Source organism: Stegodyphus dumicola, chromosome 5, assembly GCF_044657685.1.
Source record: "Stegodyphus dumicola isolate Sdum_Otavi_A_Nest chromosome 5, ASM4465768v1".
Taxonomy (NCBI): Eukaryota; Metazoa; Arthropoda; class Arachnida; order Araneae; family Eresidae; genus Stegodyphus; species Stegodyphus dumicola.
In genome coordinates this window covers 151,314,653-151,340,903 of record NC_140772.1, presented here as the reverse complement: position 1 = coordinate 151,340,903, position 26,251 = coordinate 151,314,653, and the positions used below count along the sequence as shown (strand labels likewise).

Below are 26,251 nucleotides of genomic sequence, written 5' to 3'. Positions count from 1 at the left end.
AAAATTAAAAAAAAAATTCTCCATAAATTTCTCACCAAAAATTAGAGAATTTAATCTTCTTCTTCTTCAATGGCCGACACCGACAGCCCAGGATGGGTCCTTGCCTTCCTCAGAATCAAATTCCATACTCTTCTATCCCTGGCCATGGACATCCAAATGGTTATTTTTAAAATTCTTAAGTCTGTTTCCAAACAGTCGAGCCACCTAAGTTTAGGTCTCCATCCTTGTCGGGTACTAAAAGGTCTGGCCATGAAGATCTTTTTACTTACAGTATAAAGTCTTTAATCCGGACTCGTCGGGACTTCGATCATTCCGGATTAAGGGTTTTTCAGGATTATAGATCATAAATTTAAATCTGGTAAGATGGCATGCAGAAATTATACGATTAAAAATATGAAATCGTGAGCAATTACGATCTAAAGGGTATCAAAATTTACAAAAAAAAAAAAAAAAAGAGCTTAATATTTATTTGTTTACTTTATTAAATATTTCTTTCAATGCGCGCATGCGTAAAGCATACATTATGTGTAGTCAAAATTAGAAAATTGCAACTAGAAAACTATCTGATGTGTATTCGTGACATTTATAATGACAAGGAAATTGATTTAAATCATTTTGGAGTACATCGAGATAAACACTACATTTAGTAAGGAATTATAAGCGGAATGAAATAAAAACATCTGCCCTGAAGATGAGGATAGTGCTGACAAATCAACTTCCAGTTCATTGCGCGCCACGACGTCCCCCTCTCCCGCAGAGCAGCGTGAAATTGATAAACAGATTTCGGAATGATTAGAGAAACAAATCACCTCTCTGTCTCTTTTTGATATAATCGAAAGTTCAAGCTTACTTTTCATAAAATTGCTCTAACAGTCTGCAAAAAATAATAAGGTGGATCCAATTAGAAGATTAAGGAACAACGCAATCTGCAACATTAACTGAAATAGATAATTAGATAATTTTAGTCTAGCTTATACTGTCCATTATATATTAAATGCGCATGCGTAAACATATTATGCACATGCGTAAATGCATATGTGCATACGTAAACACATTATTCGTTTGCGCATGCACAGAAAGTTTATAGCTTTGAGGTCCGGAAAATAGATCATTCCAGATTATGGACGTCCGGATTAAAGACTTTATACTGTACTTGATTTTCATCCATTGTGCACAGGTGTCCTGCCCATTTAATAATCTGAATCCTTATATATTTTACTAGTATATCTATTTCTTTAAAGGATTTATAGAGTTCAGAGTTAGTTCTTTTTCTCCAGATATTGTTACATTTTATACCACCAAAATTACTTCTCAAAATTTTTCTTTCAAAGACAGAAATGATACTTTAAGCTTTTTCTGTCATTGCGCAGGTCTCAGCAGAGTATGTAAGAATGTGTTTGATTAAGCTTTTGTAAATTAAAATCTTCGTTTTTCTGCTAGTGAAGTTAAACTTCAAGTTTTTTTTTAGACCGAAAAAACATCGGTTAGCATCTGTGATTCTACTACGTATCTCAGGGATTAAATCATTGACAGTATTAACTTTTGATCCTAAATATTTAAATTTGCTAACAGTTTCAAATTTGTAATTCCAAATTTCAAAATAGGGGATGCTGTTATTACCACATGGCATGTATTTAGTTTTATTTTGGTTGATTGATAGATGCATTTTGCTGGCTGCAGCCTCTAGAGATGCAAAAACCTCTCTCAGTAGCTCGGGAGTGCATGCAACTATGTCAATATCATTAGCAAACACAAAAATTTGAACAGACGTGTTAACAATAGTTCAACGAGTATTAATGTTGGAGTCTTTTATTTAAAAAGCAAGCAGGCCATTGGATCACCCTGTCTGAGCCCATCTGAAACAAAAACAGGCTCAGAAAGATTATTCTGGATTTTAACCCTAAGTTTTGTCTCAGTAAGAATAATGGTGACCAAATTTATAAGCTTTTCAGGTATTGCAAATTCTCTTATAGCTTCAATTAATCATCATTGTTTGTTTACTGAATCATAGGTAGTCTTATCAACAAAAAGGTGGTGCGTTGCAATGCCATATTCATTAGTTTTTTTTCCAAAATTTGCCTTATGTTAAAGATTTGTTCTGCTGTAGATCTTCTTTTGCAGAAACCACATTGGTAATCACCTACAATATTTTCTGTATAAGTTACTAGTCTACTAAAAAGTATATTGGAAAATAGTTTGTAGAAAACACAAGGGAGATTGATTCCCCTGTAATTGGTACATTCCAAAATGTCTCCTTTTTTTGTGTATAGGACAGATAATGCTTGGCTTAAAATCTTCAGGTAAAACTTCTTGGTTCCAAACTGATTCGATGAGGTGGTACAGAATTTAATATCTAGGCATAATTTGTATCGCAGAATCGAAACATGGAAAAAAAAAAACTGATATGTTATTTCAGAAAAAGTCTGATTTTGTGACAAAATACCTATGTTGCTATATATCAGGAACAGCCAAACTTCAAGCCAATGGTAACCACATGGTAGATTTTATGAATGTTTGAGAGCCGCAACAAGACAGGATTTGAATATAAAGAAACTTTTGAAGTATATTAATGAATATATGATAACATGATTACATATAAATATACATAAATTCATCTTATATTCTACTGTTTTGTATTCAGAAAAGTTATGTCCCAAGAAAATAAAAATTTGTAACTCTTATACTGGGCAACTTGTTGACTTTAGTTTTCCTTATGCAAATTTTGATCGGAGGTCAATTGGCGGTAAGCTAATGTGGTTGCCATTGATTGGCCAATGACGTCAAGATCGGCGGGTTGGCCGAGTATGTATATATGTATGCCGGTATCACCGAATGTGTGTGTTCTGAGTTAGCATTATGCTAGTTTTCTTTCTTTCAAATGGTTTTTAAATGGAAAGGCTACAGTGTTAGCTTATTTTAATTTACAGAATAAAGCATGGATTTTATTTAGATTAGTCTTAGCTTTATTTAAGGGAAGCAAAATATGCTTTGCCTATATCCACACTGTCAAGAGGGTTATGAGCCCTGCACCCAACAGCTAGCCTGTTACCCAGTTCAACTCAGCATTGAAGGAATGCAGGTGAAGAGGGCAGTTATCTACGAAAAGAAGCTGACCTGTTTTAGAAGTTTGTTCAAGTTGTTGTACTCACACTTAATTGTAGATGTTATTACTACCTAAAGGTTTTAAGCTGTTAAACCATGACAATTGAGATCGATGGAAAGTCGATATAAAAATGCTGTTACTGGATAGAAATTGTTGAAGCTTCATAGAGGAGAAAGAAGAAGAATTAGATAAAAGTGCAAGAAGGCATGAAAAGCAGGACTTCACATTGAGAGAGAATAGAGCCTTCGCTACATTATATTATGGAATTAAAACTGAGTTCAGGCCACTGATACAAGAATGCTCAAGTGGTAAAGAAGCATGGGAAGTTCTACAGAAGCAATTCAAACTCAAAACAAGAACAAGGATAATTCAGTTACTAGATGAATTTTTTAGCATTAGATATACACCAAATGAAGAAATAGGGTTATTCATCGCGAGGATAAGAAAGACTGCAAAGAAATTGGCTGAAGCTGGACACAACTTGGCAGATCCTTTTAAAGGATTTCAGGCAATAAGGAGATTACCCCAGAAATACTCCAGCATTGTACAGTTGATCTATAGGTGGAAGGACAAAGATTTTACACTGGAAAAAATTGCTGAAGAAATGGTAAGGGAAGAAAGCCAACTTCGCCAGGTAAAATGCTGATTTAGAAGACAGCAGCAAGGAAAGTGTGTTTAATACTATTAGTTCAAATGTAGGGAAAGATATAGTTGAAAATAAAACTAAGTCTAAGAAAAAAAATGGGGAATATGAGAAGAGGACCTGGTTTCAGATGTCATAAATTTGGACACGTAATCGCTCAATGTAAAGAAAATGTAAGTAAAAATCAGAAGTTTAAAATAGACGATAAACATGGACAGTATAAAGATAAAGAATTAATGTTAACAGAAAATTATGCAACAACTACAGATAAAGGAGGTAACACAGATAAATTTAATTGGGTCGTAGATACTACAGCTATAACTCGTCCGGACTTCGACGATTCCAGATTAAGGGTTTTTCCGGATTATAGATCATCAATTTAAATCTGGTAAGATGGCATGCAGAAATTATACGATTAAAAATATGAAATCATAATTTATGAAATAAAGAGCAATTATGATCTAAAAGGTATCAAAATTTACAAAAAAAAGCTTAATATTTATTTTTTTACTTTATTAAACATTTCTTTCAACGTGCACATGCTTAAACCATACATTACGCATGGTCGAAATTAGAAAATTGCAACCAGAAAACTATTTGATGTGTATTCGTGATATTTATAATGATGAGACATTTGATTTAAATCATATCAAAGACGAAGTACATCGAGATGAAATACTACATTTAGTAAGGAATTATAAATCGAATAAAATAAAAACATCTGTCTTGAAGATAAGAATAGTGCTGACAGATCAACTTCCAGTTCATTGCGCGCCACGACCCCCCCCCCCGGAAGAGCAGCGTGAAATTTATAAACAGATTTCGGAATGGTTAGAGAAATAGAGGATATGCCTTTATCCATTTTTTGCAGCAATTCCATTTTTTCTTTGATGGACATCGAAACATGCTTTCGCTTTGTAGATCCTTTGGCAGCTCCAGAATCGGAAATTTTTTTTGACATAATCAAAAGTTCAAGCTTACTTTTCATAAAATTGCTCTAACAGTCTGCAAAAAATAATAAGGTGGATCCAATTAGAAGATTAAGGAACAACGCAATCTGCAACATTAACTGAAATAGATAATTAGATAATTTTAGTCTAGCTTATACTGTCCATTATATATTAAATGCGCATGCGTAAACATATTATGCACATGCGTAAATGCATATGTGCATACGTAAACACATTATTCGTTTGCGCATGCACAGAAAGTTTGTAGCTTTGAGGTCCGGATTATAGATCATTCCGGATTATGGATGTCCGGATTAAAGACTTTTGACTGTAGTAGAAACAAGAAAGGTTAAGTGGAGGTTCATGGTATCTTAAGATCATTTGATTGGAATTCTGGCCATTTGCATGAGAAGCTTTGACTGCTCAATATCATTAAAAAATGATATGAAAAAGAAAAAAAAAAAAAACTACTACTACTTATAGAGTATGAAAGCAGATAGTTAAGTTCAAATATTATATAAGGTAATAAACTGATGGTAACGACTTTTTTGATACTTTGGTATTATCACAACTATCTTGGTAGAATTCGTCAAACTGTGGCAACATAACAATTCTTCAGGTAACCATATTGATAACCGTTCCAAGGCCATCGACTGCCCATGTACTTCACTAAGAATGCTGCCCCTAAATTTAAAAAAAATGCTCAATGATTAATAAATAATAATAATAATATTTAATATTAATAAAATTTTGATTTCATACTCACTAAGTACTTACATATGACAAACTGTATAAAAAGTATTTACATATGACAAGTACTTACAATAAATTTAAAATATTTAGGTGTGGTGTCATGTCATGAGAAAGGCCGCTCTTGATTTTGGTCACCAGCGTACTTTTATGCTCTGCACTGCCTCTTCATAACTGTAAGTTTGAATATGCAATGTCGTCATTTTTGTATGCGCTGTTTTGGTTACATTAGAAGCTCTAAAGGTAAACTGTGACATTTTTGGCCTTTAGCTGAATTTTGATGCGCTTGCGGGATTTGTCTTCAAACAATGGATCAATATGGTTATCAATATGGTTACCTGAAGAATTGTTATGTTGCCACAGTTTGACGAATTCTACCAAGATAGTTGTAATAATACCAAAGTATCAAAAAAGTCGTTACCATCAGTTCTCCAAAATTTTTGCAGGAATATAATATTTTGCCACAAAGACGACAATGTTCAGATTTAAATTTGATGACCTGTATTTTGGAAGAAAACCTTTTTGGAAATGCAGCATGAAAAATTGTAATGAACATGTTGGCATTCAAAGTAGTAATTGGTTCGAGAACAGTCATGTTTTATTTAGTGCAGCAGTCAGATTTATACACTGTTGAGTGTATAATGAGTGATTATTTAATGAGCGATTTCCCATTACCTTGAATCCATTCTTAAAGTTATTACTATGAAATTTCCACTGGAAGGGAAAAAAAAAATCTATTTGTATGCAGTTTTATAAATTGTTTTCTGGGATAAATATTGAACTAAAATTAAAATATATACATAATAATAACATGTATGATATGAAAGAAATAACTTTCTCTGATTTGAAATTACTATTCCTTTATTCTTCAAAAGATCCCCAAACAGTGCCAAAATGGTTACGATAATACCAAAGTAGTTTTTTTTTCCTTTTTTATATAAAGACTAGTATAATAAATAAAAATCTCTGTACTGGATACTTTTCAAAAGTTGTAATTACATTTTTTTATTTGGCATGTATTAGCTTAACCTTTTCACGATGGCGCACCTTTGTTTAAGACCATCGTGCGGGACAGAAGAGAATCGAAGGCAGTCACCATACAGGACGGAGGTTTTGCATCGCTAAGCCTAATTTTATATCAAAAATCAGAAAAACAAAAGTTCCGCTTCTAGCATCATAATTTTTGGTATCATTTTAGATTATTACTTGAGCTCTTATGTATGTTAAAATTAGCCCTTAAAACATTTTTTTCTTTATTTTACATGAAAATATACTTAAAAATTGCTTATCTTCTAAAATAATTTTCGGAAGCGCTATTCAAATTATTCCACAGTTTTAATTGATAAAATCCATCAATAAAGTTTAAAATTAATAAAAAGAACACAATAAAGACTATTTACAGTAAGAAGTAACAAAATTTAAAATGAAAACGAGTGTGGTAAATCTTGAAGCACAGAGAAGTATCACTTTGTAACTCTTAGAAAAAGTATAACTTTTTAACTCTTTAGAAAATGAATCAGTATTCTCATTTGCGTTAGTAAATGGTTCACTAACCATATGAGGGTATTCTTCCTCTGATAAATAGCGCCTTCCCACCATAATAGACTGGAGGTGAGGCTTTCCTAAATAAAAAAAGAAGGAACGGAAATATATCTGAAGGCAATGCAAAACGTAAAAAAACTACGCACAGTAACCCTAAAATACCGTACATGGTAGAGGAAAAAATAGAATTAAAAAAGGATTTGGATATAAATCAGATACGAGAACGTTTTCATTAGCACGCAGCGATTAAAAGAGCCCACCTCTGTTTACGCTTTCCCTCCGCTCCCCCAACCTCGAACAGCTGATGAGTAAAATACCAAAGTCAAGCAGAATATATCAAACTCAAGATCAGGAACTTAAAACTGTGTTCATTTCAAAAGTAATGGACACAGGATGCCATCTAGTGGCCTTCAGAAAAACGTTCCACCTTAAAATGCGTATACGCATCACCCGTCCCCTGAATGCGATCTTTACTGATGCGTGGATGGGACGCCTGGCTGTAAGAGACGTTCTTAGGGAATGTGTATATGGGACGCCCGTCCTGAAAGGGTTAAAATTTGCATATTTTAAGTTACAGCACATATGTTAAACCAATGCTGACATTACTGCCAGAACCAAAAGACAGATGCAGAAAATAAAACATTTACTTCAAATAAATAAAAATTAGAGAACAAAAAATTGAAATATAATCAATTAAATATTTATATGAAAATGATAAAAATATTTATGGAATAAAGCTTACATCTCAAACACTACACTATGTTAGCACAATTGTGCCTTACAACAAACAGTTACATATCTCAGAATTAAATATGCAACCTTCACAAAGATAGACTTTATACAAGATGACTAGGTGTTTGTGTCTCCATAACACTTTCAAACTCTGGTTCATGAAGCCTATATCAAAATCCTTTTTTCTAATGTGTTATGGTTTAATCTCAACAACCTTTGTTATGCAGAAAATCCAGGATTAAGTATTGAGTTATAAACACTTTGGAAAATAACTGTTGCATAAGAGATAATCTACAAGCATTCTGAAGTTTATGCACTAACTGCTAAGTTGGTGACTTTATCCTTCTACATCCATCCCTTCTTCTATAAATTGCTACAATAGTCAAATTCCTTAAGAAAAAAAAAAAAAAAAAAAAGAACTAGAGGTGGTATTAATCTTGGAACTCACTTTTTATTCATATCACTTTTGAAACTGTTGCATCAACGGTTATTGCTACATACTTTTCTTTTAAATTAATTAAGTAGTACATATGTGCATGTTCCTTGTACTGTAGAAAAATAGTGACACCTAGAGCTGTAAAACTTTAAATACACATAGTCTTCCCCCTTAACATGCTTACTTGAAAGCTAAAATTTTTAATTTGTTTTATTTATTTAATATTTTCTACAAATTTAATGAATTTTTATTAATGAACTTAATGATTTCAAAGGCAGATATGCACTGTTCGATAAAACAATTATCTCCAGCGCATGAGACTGCTGCCATTTGGCAAAATGGAAGATATTTACCCCTGAGGGAAATAAAAATACTTTTATTTTCCAGATCTCATTGTGTTGCCATTCAGTAAGGCCAGTAGTTTTTAACCTTTAGATTTAAACTTGAAGATTACTGCATAACAAACTAAGTGATTTTAAAGCAGTAAAGACAGTTAGTTCATAAGAATATTTTTCTACATTTTAATATGACTAATTTAAAGAAAAACACATTAAAATCACGAGCAGATGTATTAAATATTATTAAGAAATTGCACTAGCAGGACTTATTAAAATGATTGTATACGTTTTTATGATAATTATTTTAGGTGGCTAATATGGGGAGAATGCATGTCAGCCCCTAACACTTTACAGGAATTGTAAAAATAGGCTGTTTTTAAATATTTTGTGATTTTACTGTTGAATTTTATGTGGCACAAGTGCAAAGAACATGATATTTAATAAATAAAATTAAACACAAAAAATTAATAATAAAAAGATGAAAAAGTTCTAAGAAAAGTTTTGTAAGTCATCTTATTAAGAAAACTAAACATGGATATGATGAAACAAGAAAAGACCGAAAAACGATTTATGCCAACACTTAACAGTATATCAGGAATTCAAAACATATACTGCTTATTATAATATAAATAATTTGCGATTTTACTGTCGAACTGTACGTGGCATAAGTGCAAAAAAAGCAAGATGCTTAGCAAGAGCATAAAAAACCTTTCTGGTATGATGTTAAAATCTCAATTCTTTCAGATTTTCTTTCTTTTTTCATTTTAATATTATAATGTTGCTCATGCAGAACACATTGGAAAGTTGAGCAATTATAGGACTTGAACAGTGGAACTGAACAAGAAATTAGGTCTGTTTATAGAATTAAAGAGAAAGTATTAGCACAAAAAATGAACCAACTTAAAACAACTTACATTAAAAGAAATGTTTAATAAAGTAAACAAATAAATATTAAGCTTTTTTTTTTTTTTTTTTTTTTGTAATGTAAATTTTGATACCCTTTAGATCATTATTGCTCTTTATTTCATAAATTACTGTTTCATATTTTTAATTTTATAATTTCTGCATGCCATCTTACCAGATTTAAATTGATGATCTATAATCTGGAAAAACCCCTAATCCAGAATTATCAAAGTCCTGATGAGTCCAGATTAAAGACTTTGTACTGTAGCGGCTGAATGATAAAAGCTGCTGATCACAGGTAGTTCTGTCTGTGGTTCAAGTCCTGATATACAAAGGTTGCATGTACATTTTCATTGTTTTCTCCATGTCTAATGTGGTCACAGGCCAGTTTCTCTTAAAAAGTCCTCACAGGGCACTCCCCCTTTCCATGTAGTGCCTAATGGCAGAACGCATAATGAACTTTTTTAAAAAACATGTTTTACTTAGCCACTTATATCTGGAAGGCCTCTTTCTCCTCATTTAAAATCTGACATAATTTATATGTAGGCATTTGATATTCCAGTTGATAACAAATAAAATGACTCTTTTTATAATTTCAGACCTGTAACTTTTTTTGTTCCATTCATTTGGCTTTTCTACCTTGAACTGCATTTTTGTACCTTCAATTATCTGGTATTCTCACATATCTGAAATCTGGCATTTTTAAGCTTTCCAGATAGTCAAGCGCTTACTGTATTATCATCAAAACATCACAAAGCTTTTTTTTGACCTATCAAAGAGTTGTTTATGCAGTGTTGTTTCCTGTAATCACTAAATTTTTTTTTATATCTGCCATAACTTATTCTATAAATTTTATTCATGTTTCAAATAATTAAAAAAGTTTATTTCTAAAAGCAATCAATATATTTTTCACAATATGACATACATACCTGTGCAGCTATCATAACACTACTACTGGATGAAATCGAACATGGAGAATAAACATGATATATGAAAAACAGGAACAATACAAGCAGACAGAGAAAGAGTATATATTTTTTTAAAGCTCGTGCTGCCATTGCTAGGGAGGAGAAAAATACAAAAAATTATTCCAAATATTTCATAAAATTTTTAGATTTATCACAAATAAATACAACAGCCTTGATCAACTATTTGGAATAAAGAAAACTTATTCTTGCAACTGTTGTTTTTCTGAACATATTATGTTCACCATTTATGACCCTGAATGAAGTTTTATGTGTATAACATTTGCATCAGCATCCAAGGCTCAGAAATTATAGTCCAAGTGAAGCATTTCATGCAACAGATCATTTAGACTCCCCCCCTAAATCTAAACCAAAGTACGTACAGTAAACCTTCTCATAATTCTCAGAAAGTGACCAGTATTTTAGAGAATATGAGTAAATGTCTATGTTGAACATCACCTTTTTTTAGGTGACATTTTCCAGAGACCAAAATCATTTGGAACTATGGATGGCCATTTTAGAGCACTGTATATACTATTCGCATTACCTTCTGTTTGGATCATAACTTTGGCACAATAAAACAATAATGCTTCCTAAACAGCTCTCAGAGCTCCTCAAATTAAAATCAGTATTACTGTCAAATATTATTTAATTGCAAGATGTGATTAGTTCAGTTAGTTTTCATGAGTGTATTCCTGTTAACTAGCAGGGATTTCCATTTTAGTTAATTTCCAATTTGGATCTACAATGAGGGAGAAGTACTTTGAAGCTATCAAAAATTAAAACAAAACAAAAGATGATACCAAGCCTCACCCAGACTTGCAAAACTCTATAAAAAATTAAAGTGACTATACAGAACATGGAAGCAGGAAGATCAGCAAGACATTTGAAACCTTGAAAAGCCATATTTTCAATTTGTCAAGTACATTTTTAATACAGCATCTCGATGCTGAAAGTAATAAAAGTAATTTATTTATAATAGACTACTTATTTAGACTGATCAAGTATTTCCAAGTTCAGTTGTTTTCTTACATTTATTTCCCCCCTCCATCCCAAACAAAGAATGATTGAGGTTTAATTGCATAACTTTGGCACAGAAGATACATATAATGAGAAAATATAGGAGTTGGACAGAAATACGGAAACACCTTGCAAAATGCAGGTTTGAAATGAAATGCTTATTCTTGCAAAAGCTGTTGGTGGCACTGATGTATTTGATCACTAATGACACCTATGCAACATCCCCAAGTATCATTCATTATTGAGAAAATGTTCTGTGGAGTTAGACTGACTTCTGTGCAATTCTGTGCACAGACTGTTTGCTACCGAGAGTGAAACGGCAGGGGTTTGGTCATGGTTTAGACAGACATATTGTGGTATTCCAAGGGACCCATCATTATTATGCAAGGTCATATTACAGCCAAGGATTCTGTGACCGCTTTGGCTGATCACGTCCATCACAATGGTATACAAATTTTCTTCCACAGTGGTGGTGCTGCATTCCAAGATGACAGAGCTCTTGTTCGCTCAGCTCCTATCATCCAGGACTGGTTTTTTGAGCACGAGGGTGAACTTTCAAATCTACCATGGCCACCACAGTCATCAGATATCACTACTATTGAGCCTTTTTGGGTTATTTGAGAGAAATCTGTGTGAATGCTATCCACTATCATCATCATTAACTGAACTTGCCAATGTTTCACAGGACGAATGGTACAAAATTCCCTTACAAAGTATACGAGAGACATCAAGCTATTTTGAGAAGACATCAAGCTGTTTTGAGTGCTAATGGTTTTCCTATACCATATTAGTCACAGCAATAAGTTTTTATTTCGATGTTTCCATATTTTTGTCCAACCACTGTTATCTCGTAACAACTACTATATATTGCCAGAGTAAAGAATCAAAATTCTAATCTGCATATTAAATTATGTGATATAGTATATTGTTTTAAATTATAATAAATGAACAGCACTTTATGACCACCATTTTCTAAGTAGGAAAAATAAGATTTATTTCAAGATGAGAAAACACTGCATGAAAAAGATATTTTCATTCAATGATCTTGCATGAAAAGATGATAAGCAGTGGCATGCTTACTTAATTTATTCACATGCATAAGAATTCTGACGCAAAGCAATTATAGGAAGTAGAAATGATCACTATCAGCAGTGAGCTATAAAATTTCAGTACTTTATTGTCATCTGGAACCCCACTAAAAGCTATGAAAATGCACTGATGGGGAAATGCACCATGTAGCCAAAAAGTATTTATGTGGCAACCCAAAATGCTACCAAAAATTACGTTATGTAATAAACCAGATATGCCCATGACATATCCCATGATGGTATTCCACTTTGAACATTTTAACCACTGTGATCCCTCCTATGCGAATTTCAGCATTTCAGCATAGCATACTGTATTTTCATCATCTTCAGTGAAATCTCAGAATTAGCTTTCTGCATACATAGAGTGTAATGTGCTCACTTAAGGGCATCATGCACCTCTTTTTTCCTTCTCATTTTAGGATTTTGATGATGAAGAAGTGCACAATGGCCTGTCTGTGCAATTTGGCGACTTTTTAAAAATTTTATCAAAGCAGATCGTTGTGTGCATGCCCAGAAGAACAGTGCAAAAACCTAAAAGTGTGTGTGACGGACAGAGAGAGAAGAATGTAGATAATGGTTGCACTGAATGCAGCATTAAAACAGATGCCCAAACAAATATTTCTTTCCAAAGTCAGTTACGAGTTCACAACTTTCCAGCGGGGTGTGGATAATCAGAAAGAACTAAAAATTCTATTAGAGGGCTTGCACTTTATCTGCCAAAAACAAAACATCGAATCTAATTTAAATGTTTCACTAAAAAGATATGAAAGAAAATACAAATAATTGTGCATGACTAAGAAAGTATTTTAAAATTAAAAAAAAAAGCCACAAAATATCACAGAAACTGCAGAAAATTATGAGGAAATTAGCAGCACATTTAATGCTAGAAGCTGCTCCACATCACTTTATTTTTTGATGCTAGTTGATCTAGGAGGTTTCAATGGCAAGTGATTTTTTAAAAAAGCTTTAAAATAAGATTTAGGATTAAACTCTTTTAAATGATCCCAATTTAAAAAAAATTCATTACATGGGAAATATGTGATACAGTCTAGAAACATTCTCTTGCTATAGAAAATACTGTTTCTTGAGCTGACAGCTCATTCAGCTTCCATGCTATCGACAACAGCAGTCTAAATAATCACTTAAGCTTTCTTTACATGATCAAGAATTTCATCATGTAGTTTTCCCATTATTGTCATCTCAGTGAAAACATGAAAACTATTTATGTTCAAATTGTGTTTTAACATGAAATTTCATGTTTATATCTTTTTTCTCTTTCTGGTCACAGACATGTTACTTTTTCTATTTTCATGTCTCTAGATAACAAACATTCAAAACCACTTTTACTTTTCATATTTGAGCTCACCATTTTTATTTTCCATCTTACAATTATGTACTGTGTTGGAATTTATTTTGTAAAGACACTGTGAGGTAGTTCAATAATTTTTCTGAGGTAATATGGAAAATTTATTTTCACTATCAATCATTATTCCTTCACTTTTGATTTTAGATTCATCGTAGCTTTGAGAATGTTTGAATTATTAATAATATTGATTATTCTCATGATTTACAAGTTACCTTTTATGGTGTTTATATTTGCAACTATGTATAACTCCTGACAGATACTGAGGTCACTCTGAAATGTTTTAGATATATGCAGATCATAAGTGGCAGAAAAATAATTAATGGTTAAATTTGAAAATAAGAACTAAGCTGAGCAGATAATTTTTTATTGGCCAACTGCAAGTGGCTTAGAATAGATTAAATTTTAGGCAGATGGAAAAATGAAACTGATGTGAGAACATTATCATGCTATGATTTTCTACTAGTATTTTAATGAGGAATTAAATCAAGAAGAATGGGTTCAACATCTAAAGTTAGCATTTGCAAATGAAGATCCATCTCATGTTACTGCATTCAGATGGTTTACAGAGTTTCACAAAAGTCATAACTCTCTTCAGAATGAAGAACACACAGGAAGGCCACTGTCAGCAGAAATCCCAGATAATGTATCTGCCATACAAAAAATATTAATCAATGATAATTGCTACACCTATCAAATGATGCAGATGGAACTTAATATTGGATCCATTGCCATATATAAAATTACTCATGAAGAGCTGCATATGAAAAAATTGGTTTACTGGGGGTTTCCCATAATTTAACTGAGCACCAAAAAGAGGAATATATCAGACCCAGTAAAAAATCCATTAAATTACTTAGAGATGGTGTCCACTACATTATTTTTATAATCGTAACTGGTGATGAAATGAAACATACCATTATTTGATGTTCCAACACATCAAGAAAGTAAAGTATAGGTCTTTGAAGATGATCCCATGCACACAATAGTTAAAAGACAATGTGCCATGAAAAAGTAATGTACGCCATTTTCTTCAGAGGCATATAATCAATCAAAGCCATCAAGCTAGAAGGTCAGAAGACAAGTCACAGCTAAGTAGTGCACCACAAAGTGTCTTCCAGAAATTCTTCAAGAAGTGAATATTAGAGGACTCATGCTCCATCATGACAACGCATCTTCTCATTCAGCAAAATTAACAGTTGAGTTTCTTGAACAAAAAACACATCAAAGTGATCATCATCAACCTATTCATCCAAACTAGCTATTTGTGACTTTTGGCTCTTTTTTAATCTACAAAAGAACTTACATGGACATCGTTTTCATTCCAGAGAGGAGACTGATGAAGCAATAAATGCATTTTTTCATTGATTCCATGAAATGAATGGCTTGAGGCATTTAATATTTGAAAAATTCGCCTACTAAAGTACATTGATGCTGAAAGAGACTACAGTACAAAGTCTTTAATCCGGACGTCCATAATCCAGACCTCAAAGCTACAAACTTTCTGTGCATGCATAGTGTTTACGCATGCGCATAACACATTTGTTTTATATGCATGTGCATTTAATGTATAACGGACGGTATAAGCTATGCTAAAATTATCTATTTAAGTTAATGCTCCAGATTGAGTTGTTCCTTAATCTTCTAACTGGATCCGGCTTATTTTTTGCAGACTGTTAGAGCAATTTTATAAAAAGTATGCTTGAACTTTCAATTATGTCAAAAAGAGTTTCCGATTCTAGAGCTGCCAAAAGATCTACAAAGCGAAAGCATGTTTCGATGTCCATCAAACAAAAAGTGGATTTGCTGCAAAAAATGGATAAAGGCGTGAAGAAAGTGACAGAGAGGTTAGTGAAAACGAAAAAATTTCGATTGACAACTTAGTCTTTATTCTCGGCATGGCAATTACAGGACTTAAACAGCGGAACTTTGTAACTGAACAAGAAATTATGTCTGTTTATAGAATTAAAGAGAAAGTATTAGCACATAAAACGAAGCAACTTAAACAACTTACATTGAAAGAAATGTTTGATAAAGTAAACAAATAAATATTAAGCCTTTTTTTTTTTTTTTGTAAATTTTGATATCCTTTAGATCATAATTGCTCTTTATTTCATAAATTACGATTTCATATCTTTAATTTTATAATTTCTGCATGCCATCTTACCAGATTTAAACTGATGATCTATAATCTGGAAAAACCTCTAATCCGGAATTGCAGAAGTCCCGACGAGTCCGGATTAAAGACTTTGTACTGTACTTTGAACACTCCTAAAATTTCGAAAGTTTAACCTTAAAAATTTATGTGTATTAAAAAATTTCAGAGTGAATCCTTGTATGATAATTTTTTTAATATATCAATCATCAATACCAGGCCTTATAAAAATTCTATATTTAATCGATCTAGAAAACCCTTATATTTATTTCTCGATGCAAAATGCTTACATAACGCCAGATGGTTTCTCACCACACAAGCGTCATTCATGAACTTCATCATGATCCAAAATCATGATGCCTTGAGATTGAATAATTTGAAATCCTGTAATAAATATGCTGAAAACAGACAGTTTTATTCCTGCACCTATTTAAGTTATTTACAGTGCCTTTAATTGAAAGAGAATTACATAAAACCCTAATTTAGAAAGAAAAAGAAATATCTCAAAATATAACTGTGGCACAAGACATGTTCTTTTAGGAATGCATAAACAAGTTAATACAAAGGAGCAAGGGGCTCACAAATTAGACACAAATTGGGTTTTCTTCCGGAGAGGATCCGTTGGCGGCGAAGTGTATTTACTCGCCAAGCTCGTCAACGGCTAATCGGCCATGAGTTTAGCGGTGTAGAGTTACGTTACAAGATATTTAAAAAGGTTAACCGTAATACAAATTAAAGAAACATAAAACGCAGAAAAAAATTATCAAAAGTTTAAACATGATATTTAAAGCATAGAAATTAAGTGATATTATTATATATATTAAACAAACATATTGTAAGATAATTAAACGGGTGATCCGTGATGTTTAAAGCATATAAATAAATAAAAAAAAAAAACATATTAAACGCATCTAAATTTGTGTTAGCCGCAGAAAAAAATATCAAAAGGTTAAATATGATATTTAAAGCATAAAAATTATGAAGAAACATATTAAACACATATAAATTAGAGTTAGCTGGCAAAAAATAATATCAAACAGTGAAACATGATATTTAAAGGATAAAAATTAGACTTAGCAGGAATAGAAATAATATTAATGAGTTAAACATTATAAAGCATATAAATTAAAGTATATATAGCAATATTCAAGATTAGCAATATGTCATATATCTTTTGTTAAATTTGTATAGCCCTGAAAAGGGCCTTTTTTTTTTCTTCCAAAAAACTGTGTTGTTAAGGAAATTGCCGGAGATTTTATGTCACTGGAAAGCAATCCTTCATGGCAGCCAGAATTTCTATAAATGGATCCTTATTGTTGTGACTTATTTCACACCGAAATAAATATTCGAGAAGGTGATCTGCTAGGTTTTCCTTATGAAGACCACTTTTCTGCAGTTTAACTTTCAGAGGTCTCCAGTTGGACTCAATAGACTGAGTATGTGCGCCAGTTGCCGGATTAATAAAATGGGTTGAATGATTTACAGTCTGGTGCACATAATACCCATTGTTGGCTAAAGATGCGTACGCCCGCCATTCATCTGTAATGATTGTGGTTCCCTGAGCCACGTGCTTTGTTATTAGTGGTATCAGGGTCGCCGCAGATCTGTTGTTTTCTGGACATATTTCTAGACGAAAATCCTTGGTTTCTCTTTGAAACATTCCAATTATCCAAGTTCCTTCAACGACCCTTCCAACGTTGTACTTTCTTTTGCCTATTTTCGTTTCGTCTATTTCAACCACGCAGCCGACACCGCCAATTTTCGATGAATGCATTGCACGTAGCATTCTGTCAGAAACCAATTTGCGACAGTAAGAATACCAATCGCTCACTGTTTCTGACGAAGTTACTTTGTTGTCAATGCTAGTCTGCAAAATAGCATTTTCGTAGCTTTCTCCCTGAGAAAAAATATACGTTAATATTATTACTTTCTCAGGAGAAAGTTTGGTTTTGGCGAACCAAGTGCCTTTTGCCTGAGACACTTGCTCATCTTTACCAGAGGCGTGAGTACGTCGGCAGCGAAAAATATGTAATCCATCTCTCTTTTTGCATAATTTCATATTATGCCCTTCAGAACATGTTTTTGATGAAGGCAGTAATCCTTCCGATACACACCATTGCACACACGTATCCCTGTCTCCGACAACTTCCTTAACTAAACGAAAATAATTCCATCTATTCATTGCTAGAATCGGTAGTGACAAAATCGGAAGAAATTACACTTGGAAAGATAATTGCGATGCTACAAACTGAAAATCGTTAATAGCAATGAAAGGACTGGACATTATGTTCCCATAGATCCCCTAAATCCATATTCCCTCTGGCTTGCAGTATGCCATTTCCTGTTTCTAATGAAAAACAGCCTGTTAACGAATTTCCGTGAAATGCGTTGATCGTAATTGACTGTTCATTAGCTATTTTGGTGATACATACATGTCTTCTCCATTTGAAACAGAACCAGATCATATTTGCAGATCACAGCAAATAATGAGTCTTTCATGGCAAAGTTATCAATTTGTTGAAAAATAACTTAGTGAAATTCATATCTTTCTTTAAATATGCTTTAAGAATATAAAATTAGAAAATATTCCTGTTTTTAACAGTGCAGTTTCTTGGGAAATTGTCAAAACACAAGAAAAACAAAAAGGCAATTTTACTATTTGTACCTTCATTACATAATTTCAAAATGCTTTCCAAAGTATGAGTGAAAATAAATTATCATCACATAAATGATATAAACAAAATTTTCATTGAAATATAAACTATTGCAACTGTTTGACTTTGTAAAAAATATAGTTTGTATAGAAATAAATTATATTCTGCTCTGACTTACTTATGCATGCATAAATAAGTGTGTGTTTATGTGTGCATGTGTCATAAAATAAAAACTAACATATCCACTATTTTTATTAACAATCATGCTAACCTCAGGAACAGTAAGGGCAGAATTTAACTTTCTTGCATGTAACTCTAACAAGCATACTATGATTCATTACTTTCCAACTGATGTTCTGTCACTGAATTCTGGTAGTTTGATTTAGGTCCTAATCTAAAAAAAGACAGCTAATTGCATGGGTGTTTTTATGGTGCTTCAATATGTTACATGAATGCAAAGCCAAAAATCCCTTATAAAGTTCTCCTCAAAGGCACACCTTCTCTTACGCAGATATTTTTTGCGTGCTTTGACATAATTAAAACACACCAAACCAAACGGATACATGCCACCAGCAATTTTAAACTCAAAATATTCCTTAACTAACCCTCAAAACCTAACCTGATTTTGGTTATTGTTATTGGAGAGCTATGCTGCATGATCAATGAATAAGAAAAAAATTTCATTGAAAAATTGAAAAATTTTTCAATTTTTTTAAGGGAAACTGGCTCGTATCCATGTTACACATGGAGAAATCACAAAAACGTGCATGCAGCCAGCCTGTTCGCCGGGACTTGAACCCAGGATCGAACTACCAGTGTTCAGCAGCTTTTACCGCTCGGCCGCTGGTGAACTCATTAATTATTATTAATAATATATTTAGGCACAGTATTTCTTTTAAATTCATCTTCTGATTTTAAATCTATTTTGAATTTTCAAATCATAATTTTATCAAATAAGTTACTGAAAATGTAGTCACAATCTCACTCTATCAAATCCGAAAGTTGAGTTCAAGGATGGACAAACTATGGCCAGTGAACAGCTACCTGTTTAAAGCTTCTATATAGATATATATTATTTTATTATTATTCAGCAAATTATCAAAATGTATTTAGGATTTTACTATGCAATACATAATGTATATTGTAAATATATATTCATTTTTGTTTTGGCTATATAATGTATACTGTATTTGTATAAATAAAACGTAAAGGAATATCACGTGATTTGCGCATAACATGAGTTCACATAGATATCTGTTATCTCACTTCATCGACATGTATACTGTGCTCATCGACTTTGTTACATCATGAACACAGATAAGTATAACAAGATTTAGATCTCCCACTGAAAATTCCCCAGAAAGCGAGAAGGTTAAAATGCGGTTTAGCCCACTGCTTGGCAATTGTTTTTCAATGGGCAATAAAGCCGCCAACATGGCTAACCCGATGTTTTGAAGCTGTGTTGTTATTCTGTTGCCACTAAATGTTATCGCTCTGTGTTATATTTAAAGAAATTAAATATTGAAAAATCTGCATAAATGTTTCTCGCATTGTGATAAAACAACGGTACCTAGAGCCATCAAATTTTGAATAACATACGTTTCCAACCTAATATGGGTATCTGGAAGCCCAAACTTGGAATTTTTTTTTATTATCTGATTGATATTTTGTAAAACTTGAACGATATTTTGATTAGCAAACTCAAAGATTTCAAAGCGAGCAACGGCAACACAGTGCGAGAAAAAAAACATTTTTACGTGCAGAGTGCATAACTGTGTATCGGAAATTCTAAAGATATGCTCATTTTAAAATTATATTGCGATATTGCTGTTGAACTGAATTTTATGGTTTAAGTGTAAAGAACATTATATTTGATAAAGAAAGGTAACACACAAAATGTTAAAAAAAAACGCCCCTTTGGGCGTAATGTAAAATCTAAAAGCTTTCATTTTTTACAATTTATTTATTTATTTATTTTTATTTTTACTTGTTAATTCTGTTGCGGTTTGAATATTCTTATGCGGTGGTTCTTTTTTTAATCGAGTGTTTCCCCCCTGTGGGTTTTAGCCTTTTTTCTGCATATATTACGGAAACGGCGTATAGAACGTTAGTAAATTTATTTAAAGATGAGGAGGGATCCAAAAGGATTTCCCCTGAGATAAATTCATATATAAAACCCCTCTAAAACACTTTACATTTTTCTTGAAAAGGGTAAGTGAAAAAATTTTTCTTGTATGGTTCGTTTTAAAGTTGCTTATTTTTAATATTTTGTATTTCTTTTTGGCTCAATCCTAGACGATTGGAAAAGCTGACGTTGTGCTATTGTCTGATGTTTTTTTTTTAATGAAAGTAGATCGATATGTACATGGGCAAAGAAAATGCAGTGCGCAATGCCGACGTTGTGCGCGATGCCGAGTATGTGCAATTCTGGGATGTTTTTTTGAAGTGAAAATAGATCGATGTGCACATGGGCAAAGCCAATGTAGTGTGCAATGCCGAGGTTGTGCGCGATGCCGAGTTTGTGCAATTCTGGGATGTTTTTTTAAGTGAAAATAGATCGATGTGCACATGGGCAAAGCCAATGTGGTGCGCAATGCCGAGGTTGTGTGCGATGCCAAGTTTGTGCAATTCTGGGATGTTTTTTAAGTGAAAATAGATCGATGCGCCCATGGGAAAAGCCAATGTGGTGCGCAATGCCGAGGTTGTGCAATTCTAGGATGTTTTTTTAAGCGAAAATAGATCGATATGCACATGGGCGAAGCCAATGTGGTGCGCAATGCCGAGTTTGTGCAGTTCTCTAATGTTTTCTAAGTAAAAACAGATCGACTTGCACATGGACAAAGCCAAGGCAGTGCGCAATGCCAAGTTTGTGTAATTATCTGAATTTTTTAATCTTATTTAATTGACTTCAAATTGTATAGCAGGCTTTTCTATACACTGTTTCTGGTATGCATAGTGACTGATATCTCTTTAAGATGCACGCAAATAAATTTTAGCAAATGAATACTTCGCATGAATCATGCATTTTGCGAGAAATAAACTTCCATGTTTGAATGAAAATGTTGTAAATTTCTACGAGGTTTAAACCTCTCGCATTTGTTGTGAATTACACGTAGCGTTTAAGCGAAACTAATGGTATTTTGTGTTTTAAATTTAAATTTCAGATTTTATTTTATTTTTTTAATTTCATTATATTTGTCGTCTTTTTTTAATTTCCTACCGTTGACAATATTACTTATCGTAGCTTTAGATATCGAAAAGCCATGGCTTTCACAGCGTTTTTTAATACCTAGATACGAATAAATTTCTTCGGAGAGAGCACAAATGTCCGAAGACAAATTGTCAAGTAGCTGACGATAATTTATGTTTTCAAAAATATATACTTGCAAGTAAAAAGAATTTCCAAGCAGACGATTTCTCTTGGAATTTTTACTTCGTAATTTGGGCAGTTAATTCAGTTGCCGTTTGAATGTTTTTTGGTAGTTATCAATCGAGTGGTTTTATCTGTGTGTTTTTAACATTTTTCTGCATATATTTCGTTAAATAAACAATCGCTATGGATTTATCTGTGATGCTGAGAGAGGTGAGTGAATGAACATGTAAATTTATTACTTTATTGGAAATGAAAGGGAAACGTGCCGTCATTGTCAAAAAAGACTTTTTATTTTCCTGAAAAGGGTAAGTGAAAATATATTTTCTTTTAAAAATTGCTTATTTTTAATATTTTCTTATTTTCTTTCACTGTGAGAAATTAGATTTTTTAAATTTATTAATGTGTAGAATTCTAATACGAGAGTATAGAACGTGGTTTAGGAACTTAAGAAACAGGGAAATGAAAGCTGTGTATGATGTTGATATTCAATCATAAATATTTTTCTTTTTTATTAACGTAAAGCTTAAAAATTTTTAGAAAATAATGAAGATTGTTTACTTACTAGTATGTAAGAGATGGTGTCGTTACGTAGCAATAAGGTAATTTTGTAAAGATGATCAGTTAAAATGTTCCGCAATATGAAATTAAAATTTAAAAAAATCTGTTTTTATTTGTATAAATACTAAAGCTTAAAAATATTCACCTGTATGAGAGACTGTGACGTTGTTTACAGTTTTAATAATTGTTACAATTCACATACCGTATTATAGTAGTTTGAAATACAAAAAATTTAGTATACTTATTTCTACATCTGTAGAGAATACATTGTGACGTCACAATCTCAGTCCCACCCATTTATGAACATCACATAGCTCCGCCTTCGCAACTTTGTTTATGCAACGTATTCTGATATTTTACTGGCAATTTTAAAAAAATCGCCGCAGCTGAAAATCGCCAAGCAGGGGCCTAAAGCACATTTTCACCAGCGAGAATTACTGATAATGTAACGAAATGAAGAAAGGTAATCTTTTTTTTTTTTTTTTTTGAATGTGGAAATTTTAACTATTTTCAAGTGGTCTGTTTAAATTTCCATTGAACATTAAACCTGTGCTAGATGTAACCATGAGGCTTGGGAATAGTATTCAATCTTGTTGATGTACCCACAGGGAGATTTACTTAAGCCCTAAATCTGAATACTTGCATGTGCTGTATTACACAAAACAAAAGTAAGATGGCTTAGTGCAAGATGTGTTTTCGAGAAAGTTTGGCAACTGATTAATGAAATTGTGCCATTCTTCAATGAGAAACATTGTTCTGTAAAGTGTGAAATTTTAAAATATACTGTATAGCATCAATTAATTTAGAAAGCAATCACAAAAAATCAGAGTCACATTTGCAAATTTTCACAGGACTAGTAAGTGATTAGTCACAGGATTTAATTTATATTAAGATACAGCATGGTTTTCAACTTAGCATTTTTCACATTTCTTTGTCATATGAACAATTTAAATGTCAAAATGCAATAGTTATGAAGATAGCCTGAAAAAAAATCTGCATTTTGAGTCTGATTTTGAGGTTAAACACAGATTTCAATGCAATTCAAATGTAACTAGAAATTTTCCGCATGCTTTGCATTATAAACTATGAAGCCGTGAGACCACATTTGCAACTTGAAGTAATTTAGTAACAGTCTAACAATCACTTGAAGCAGTTGTTTCTCAGTGTTCCAAAATTACAGTTGTTCAAATCATTATATAACTACATATACATGGGAATAACAAAAAGTAGTAAAATTTATCACAGATCTGCATACATTGGTTGACTCTTTTCTTTTGATGATATTCTTAGCATATGCTAAGAACATGATGCTGTTACAAAATGCTGGTTATCAAAATTAATCTCCAAAATAGATAACTTATTTATCTTGATAATTTCAAAATATTTTTCTATTCAACTACATAGAGATAATCAAATGAAGAAAATTCCCAAAGCCCGTGAAAAACTATCCAACATTACAAAAAAAATCATAAAACAACAGTCTCCTATTCAACTTATATAAACAAAGTAATTGTTCAACTTTACACAATCTTAAACAAGTCTTTTAACTGAAGACTAACTTTATATCTCTGGTCAATGCAAAGTTTTGTAAATGCTTATATTACAAATATTTTCAATAACACGTGAAAAACACTTAAAAATAAATAGCAATGTATCTGTAAAATAATGAAACAAACATGAATGCCAAAGTGAATACTAGATGTCATGCCATAGTCATTTGAAATAAATTGTATTGACACACATTTCACTTTGGAAAGAAGAAAGTCCATCTCTAAAAAGATGTTTGGAAACTTATAAGAAATGATCAGCAAATTTACCTTAAAATGGACGTAAATCAATGCTGTATACATTACTGCATTTTAGAATATCAAAAATGAAAATGAAAACAGCAATATTTTCATTGATTTTTAGGAAATAGCATATGCTGTTGACAAATTCATATGTAAACTAGGATAATTCTAGTTCCAGGATATCGTTGAAATTATTTCTCCTTATAACAGATGTGGGAAAAAACCAGCACTTGCAGCATTCTAGACCTTTCATCAGGCCTGATGAAATTAAACGCAGCAACATCATTTTCTTCTGAATGATGCATTCAGGTGTATGAGAAAGGCAGATGAAACACTTCTCAGAATGTAACTAGTATCATAAATGAGTCGTAAATGCTTTGCTTATATTATGCCAAGCAGTAATAGCTTTAGGGGCCATGACAGTGTGATGGCCCAAGATACTGAGTACTGAAGATTCAAACTAGGGTCAAACTACCAGTATCCAGCAACTGTATTGCTGAACTGCTTGTGAACTGGAACAAAAGTATGAATATCTTGTTAGTGAAACCCATAACGTAAGAAAAACGGCACACTTGATAAAATGTTCAAGATTAATGGTCGATTTTGTTATGAATCCCAAGGTTCTGACATGTTTTAAATATACTCCTTCCACACTATTAGAAGCTGAATGATCATTGTCCTGCTTACTACAGATATAACCTTTCAATGTATAATCTGAAGGAAAGTTTAGGTTATTCGAATATGGCAAAGCATACCGGCTGTTGACCTGAAGAAGGATGTCTTTATGAACATTCTAAGGGAAACTGGCTTGTATTTGCATTACATATGAGGAAAACTAGAAAAATCAACCATGCAGCCAGCCTTTTAACCATGATATGAACACAGATCAAACTACCAGTATTCAATGGTCTTAACCACTAGTAGGAAAAATCTAAAAAAATGCTTGCAATATCATGCAATCAGAAATTCACTAAATGTTGCACAGCAGGATTACTTTTTCAAGTGTCGAGGATGAGAATACTTAATTTTGTTTTGTTTATATAGGTATTTGGTCATGGTATTATTCATTACATATATTCTCTGTTGTTCATACAGATACTAATATTTTAGTACATTTAAAAGTGTCTTTTTCATTAAGTGCTTTGCTTGTCAATATTCCCAAAATTGTGTTTCATATGTTAAGTGCTACTGTACATATAATAGATTAATGGATTCATTACAGAATAATACATTTCAAATATCCATTTTATGCAAGCAATTTTCAAAGTTATTTTTTGAATTTACTTGCTGATAGCTTAAAATATTTTATTTTGAAACAACTGCCTTTTTCACAATAAACTGGACATTGCCAAGAATCTTCAATAATATTCAAATCCTTTAGAGTAGCATTGTAAATAAAACTATAAGAACATTATACATCTTTCAAAAGTGAAACTTTGATTAATTACTCAAAGCAGTGGTTTACTAACTTTGATGACCAATAAAAAATCTTTAAAAAAAATTTTTTTTTAAATCTCATCTCAGAGAACCAATAATACTTTTTTTTTATTCATTATTACTTCTTTATTTCATTCTAATCATCTATCATATATAAACACCTAGCATCTTCTGAAAGGTAATTGCTAAGATACATTAAAAATATGTCAAATTTTTAAGCATGAAAAGTGATGTAATTCTTATTATTTTAGATAAAAATAAGAGTAATAAAAATAAAAACTTTAGTTAATTATTTAAACCTTATATTATTGCGGCCCACGTTAATCATGTTTTAGGACTCGGGTACCCTATGGTTCTGAGTGTTTAGTCTTTTAATTATTAAGAACACAGTCATACTACTCTAAACAGGCCTGTTACCAATTATCAATCAGCCCCCCCCCTCTCCGCCATA

The 26,251-nt window shown here is 32.3% G+C and overlaps 1 protein-coding gene across 4 annotated transcripts in view; it reads right to left on the bottom strand.

The window, feature by feature from the left end:
• The window catches only part of LOC118180466 (protein-tyrosine sulfotransferase-like), a 58,248-nt gene that overhangs the window by 30,430 nt on the left and 1,567 nt on the right, over positions 1–26,251 (bottom strand). For 2 of the 4 annotated variants that reach the window (XM_085817216.1, XM_085817217.1), the window contains exon 2: positions 10,327–10,457. The exons of the other annotated variants lie outside the window; for them this stretch is intronic. In XM_085817216.1, the coding sequence (XP_085673342.1) occupies positions 10,327–10,455 (129 nt within the window). In that variant the 5' untranslated portion in view covers positions 10,456–10,457. The remainder of the gene's footprint in view (positions 1–10,326; positions 10,458–26,251) is intronic. 4 annotated transcript variants of the gene reach the window in all.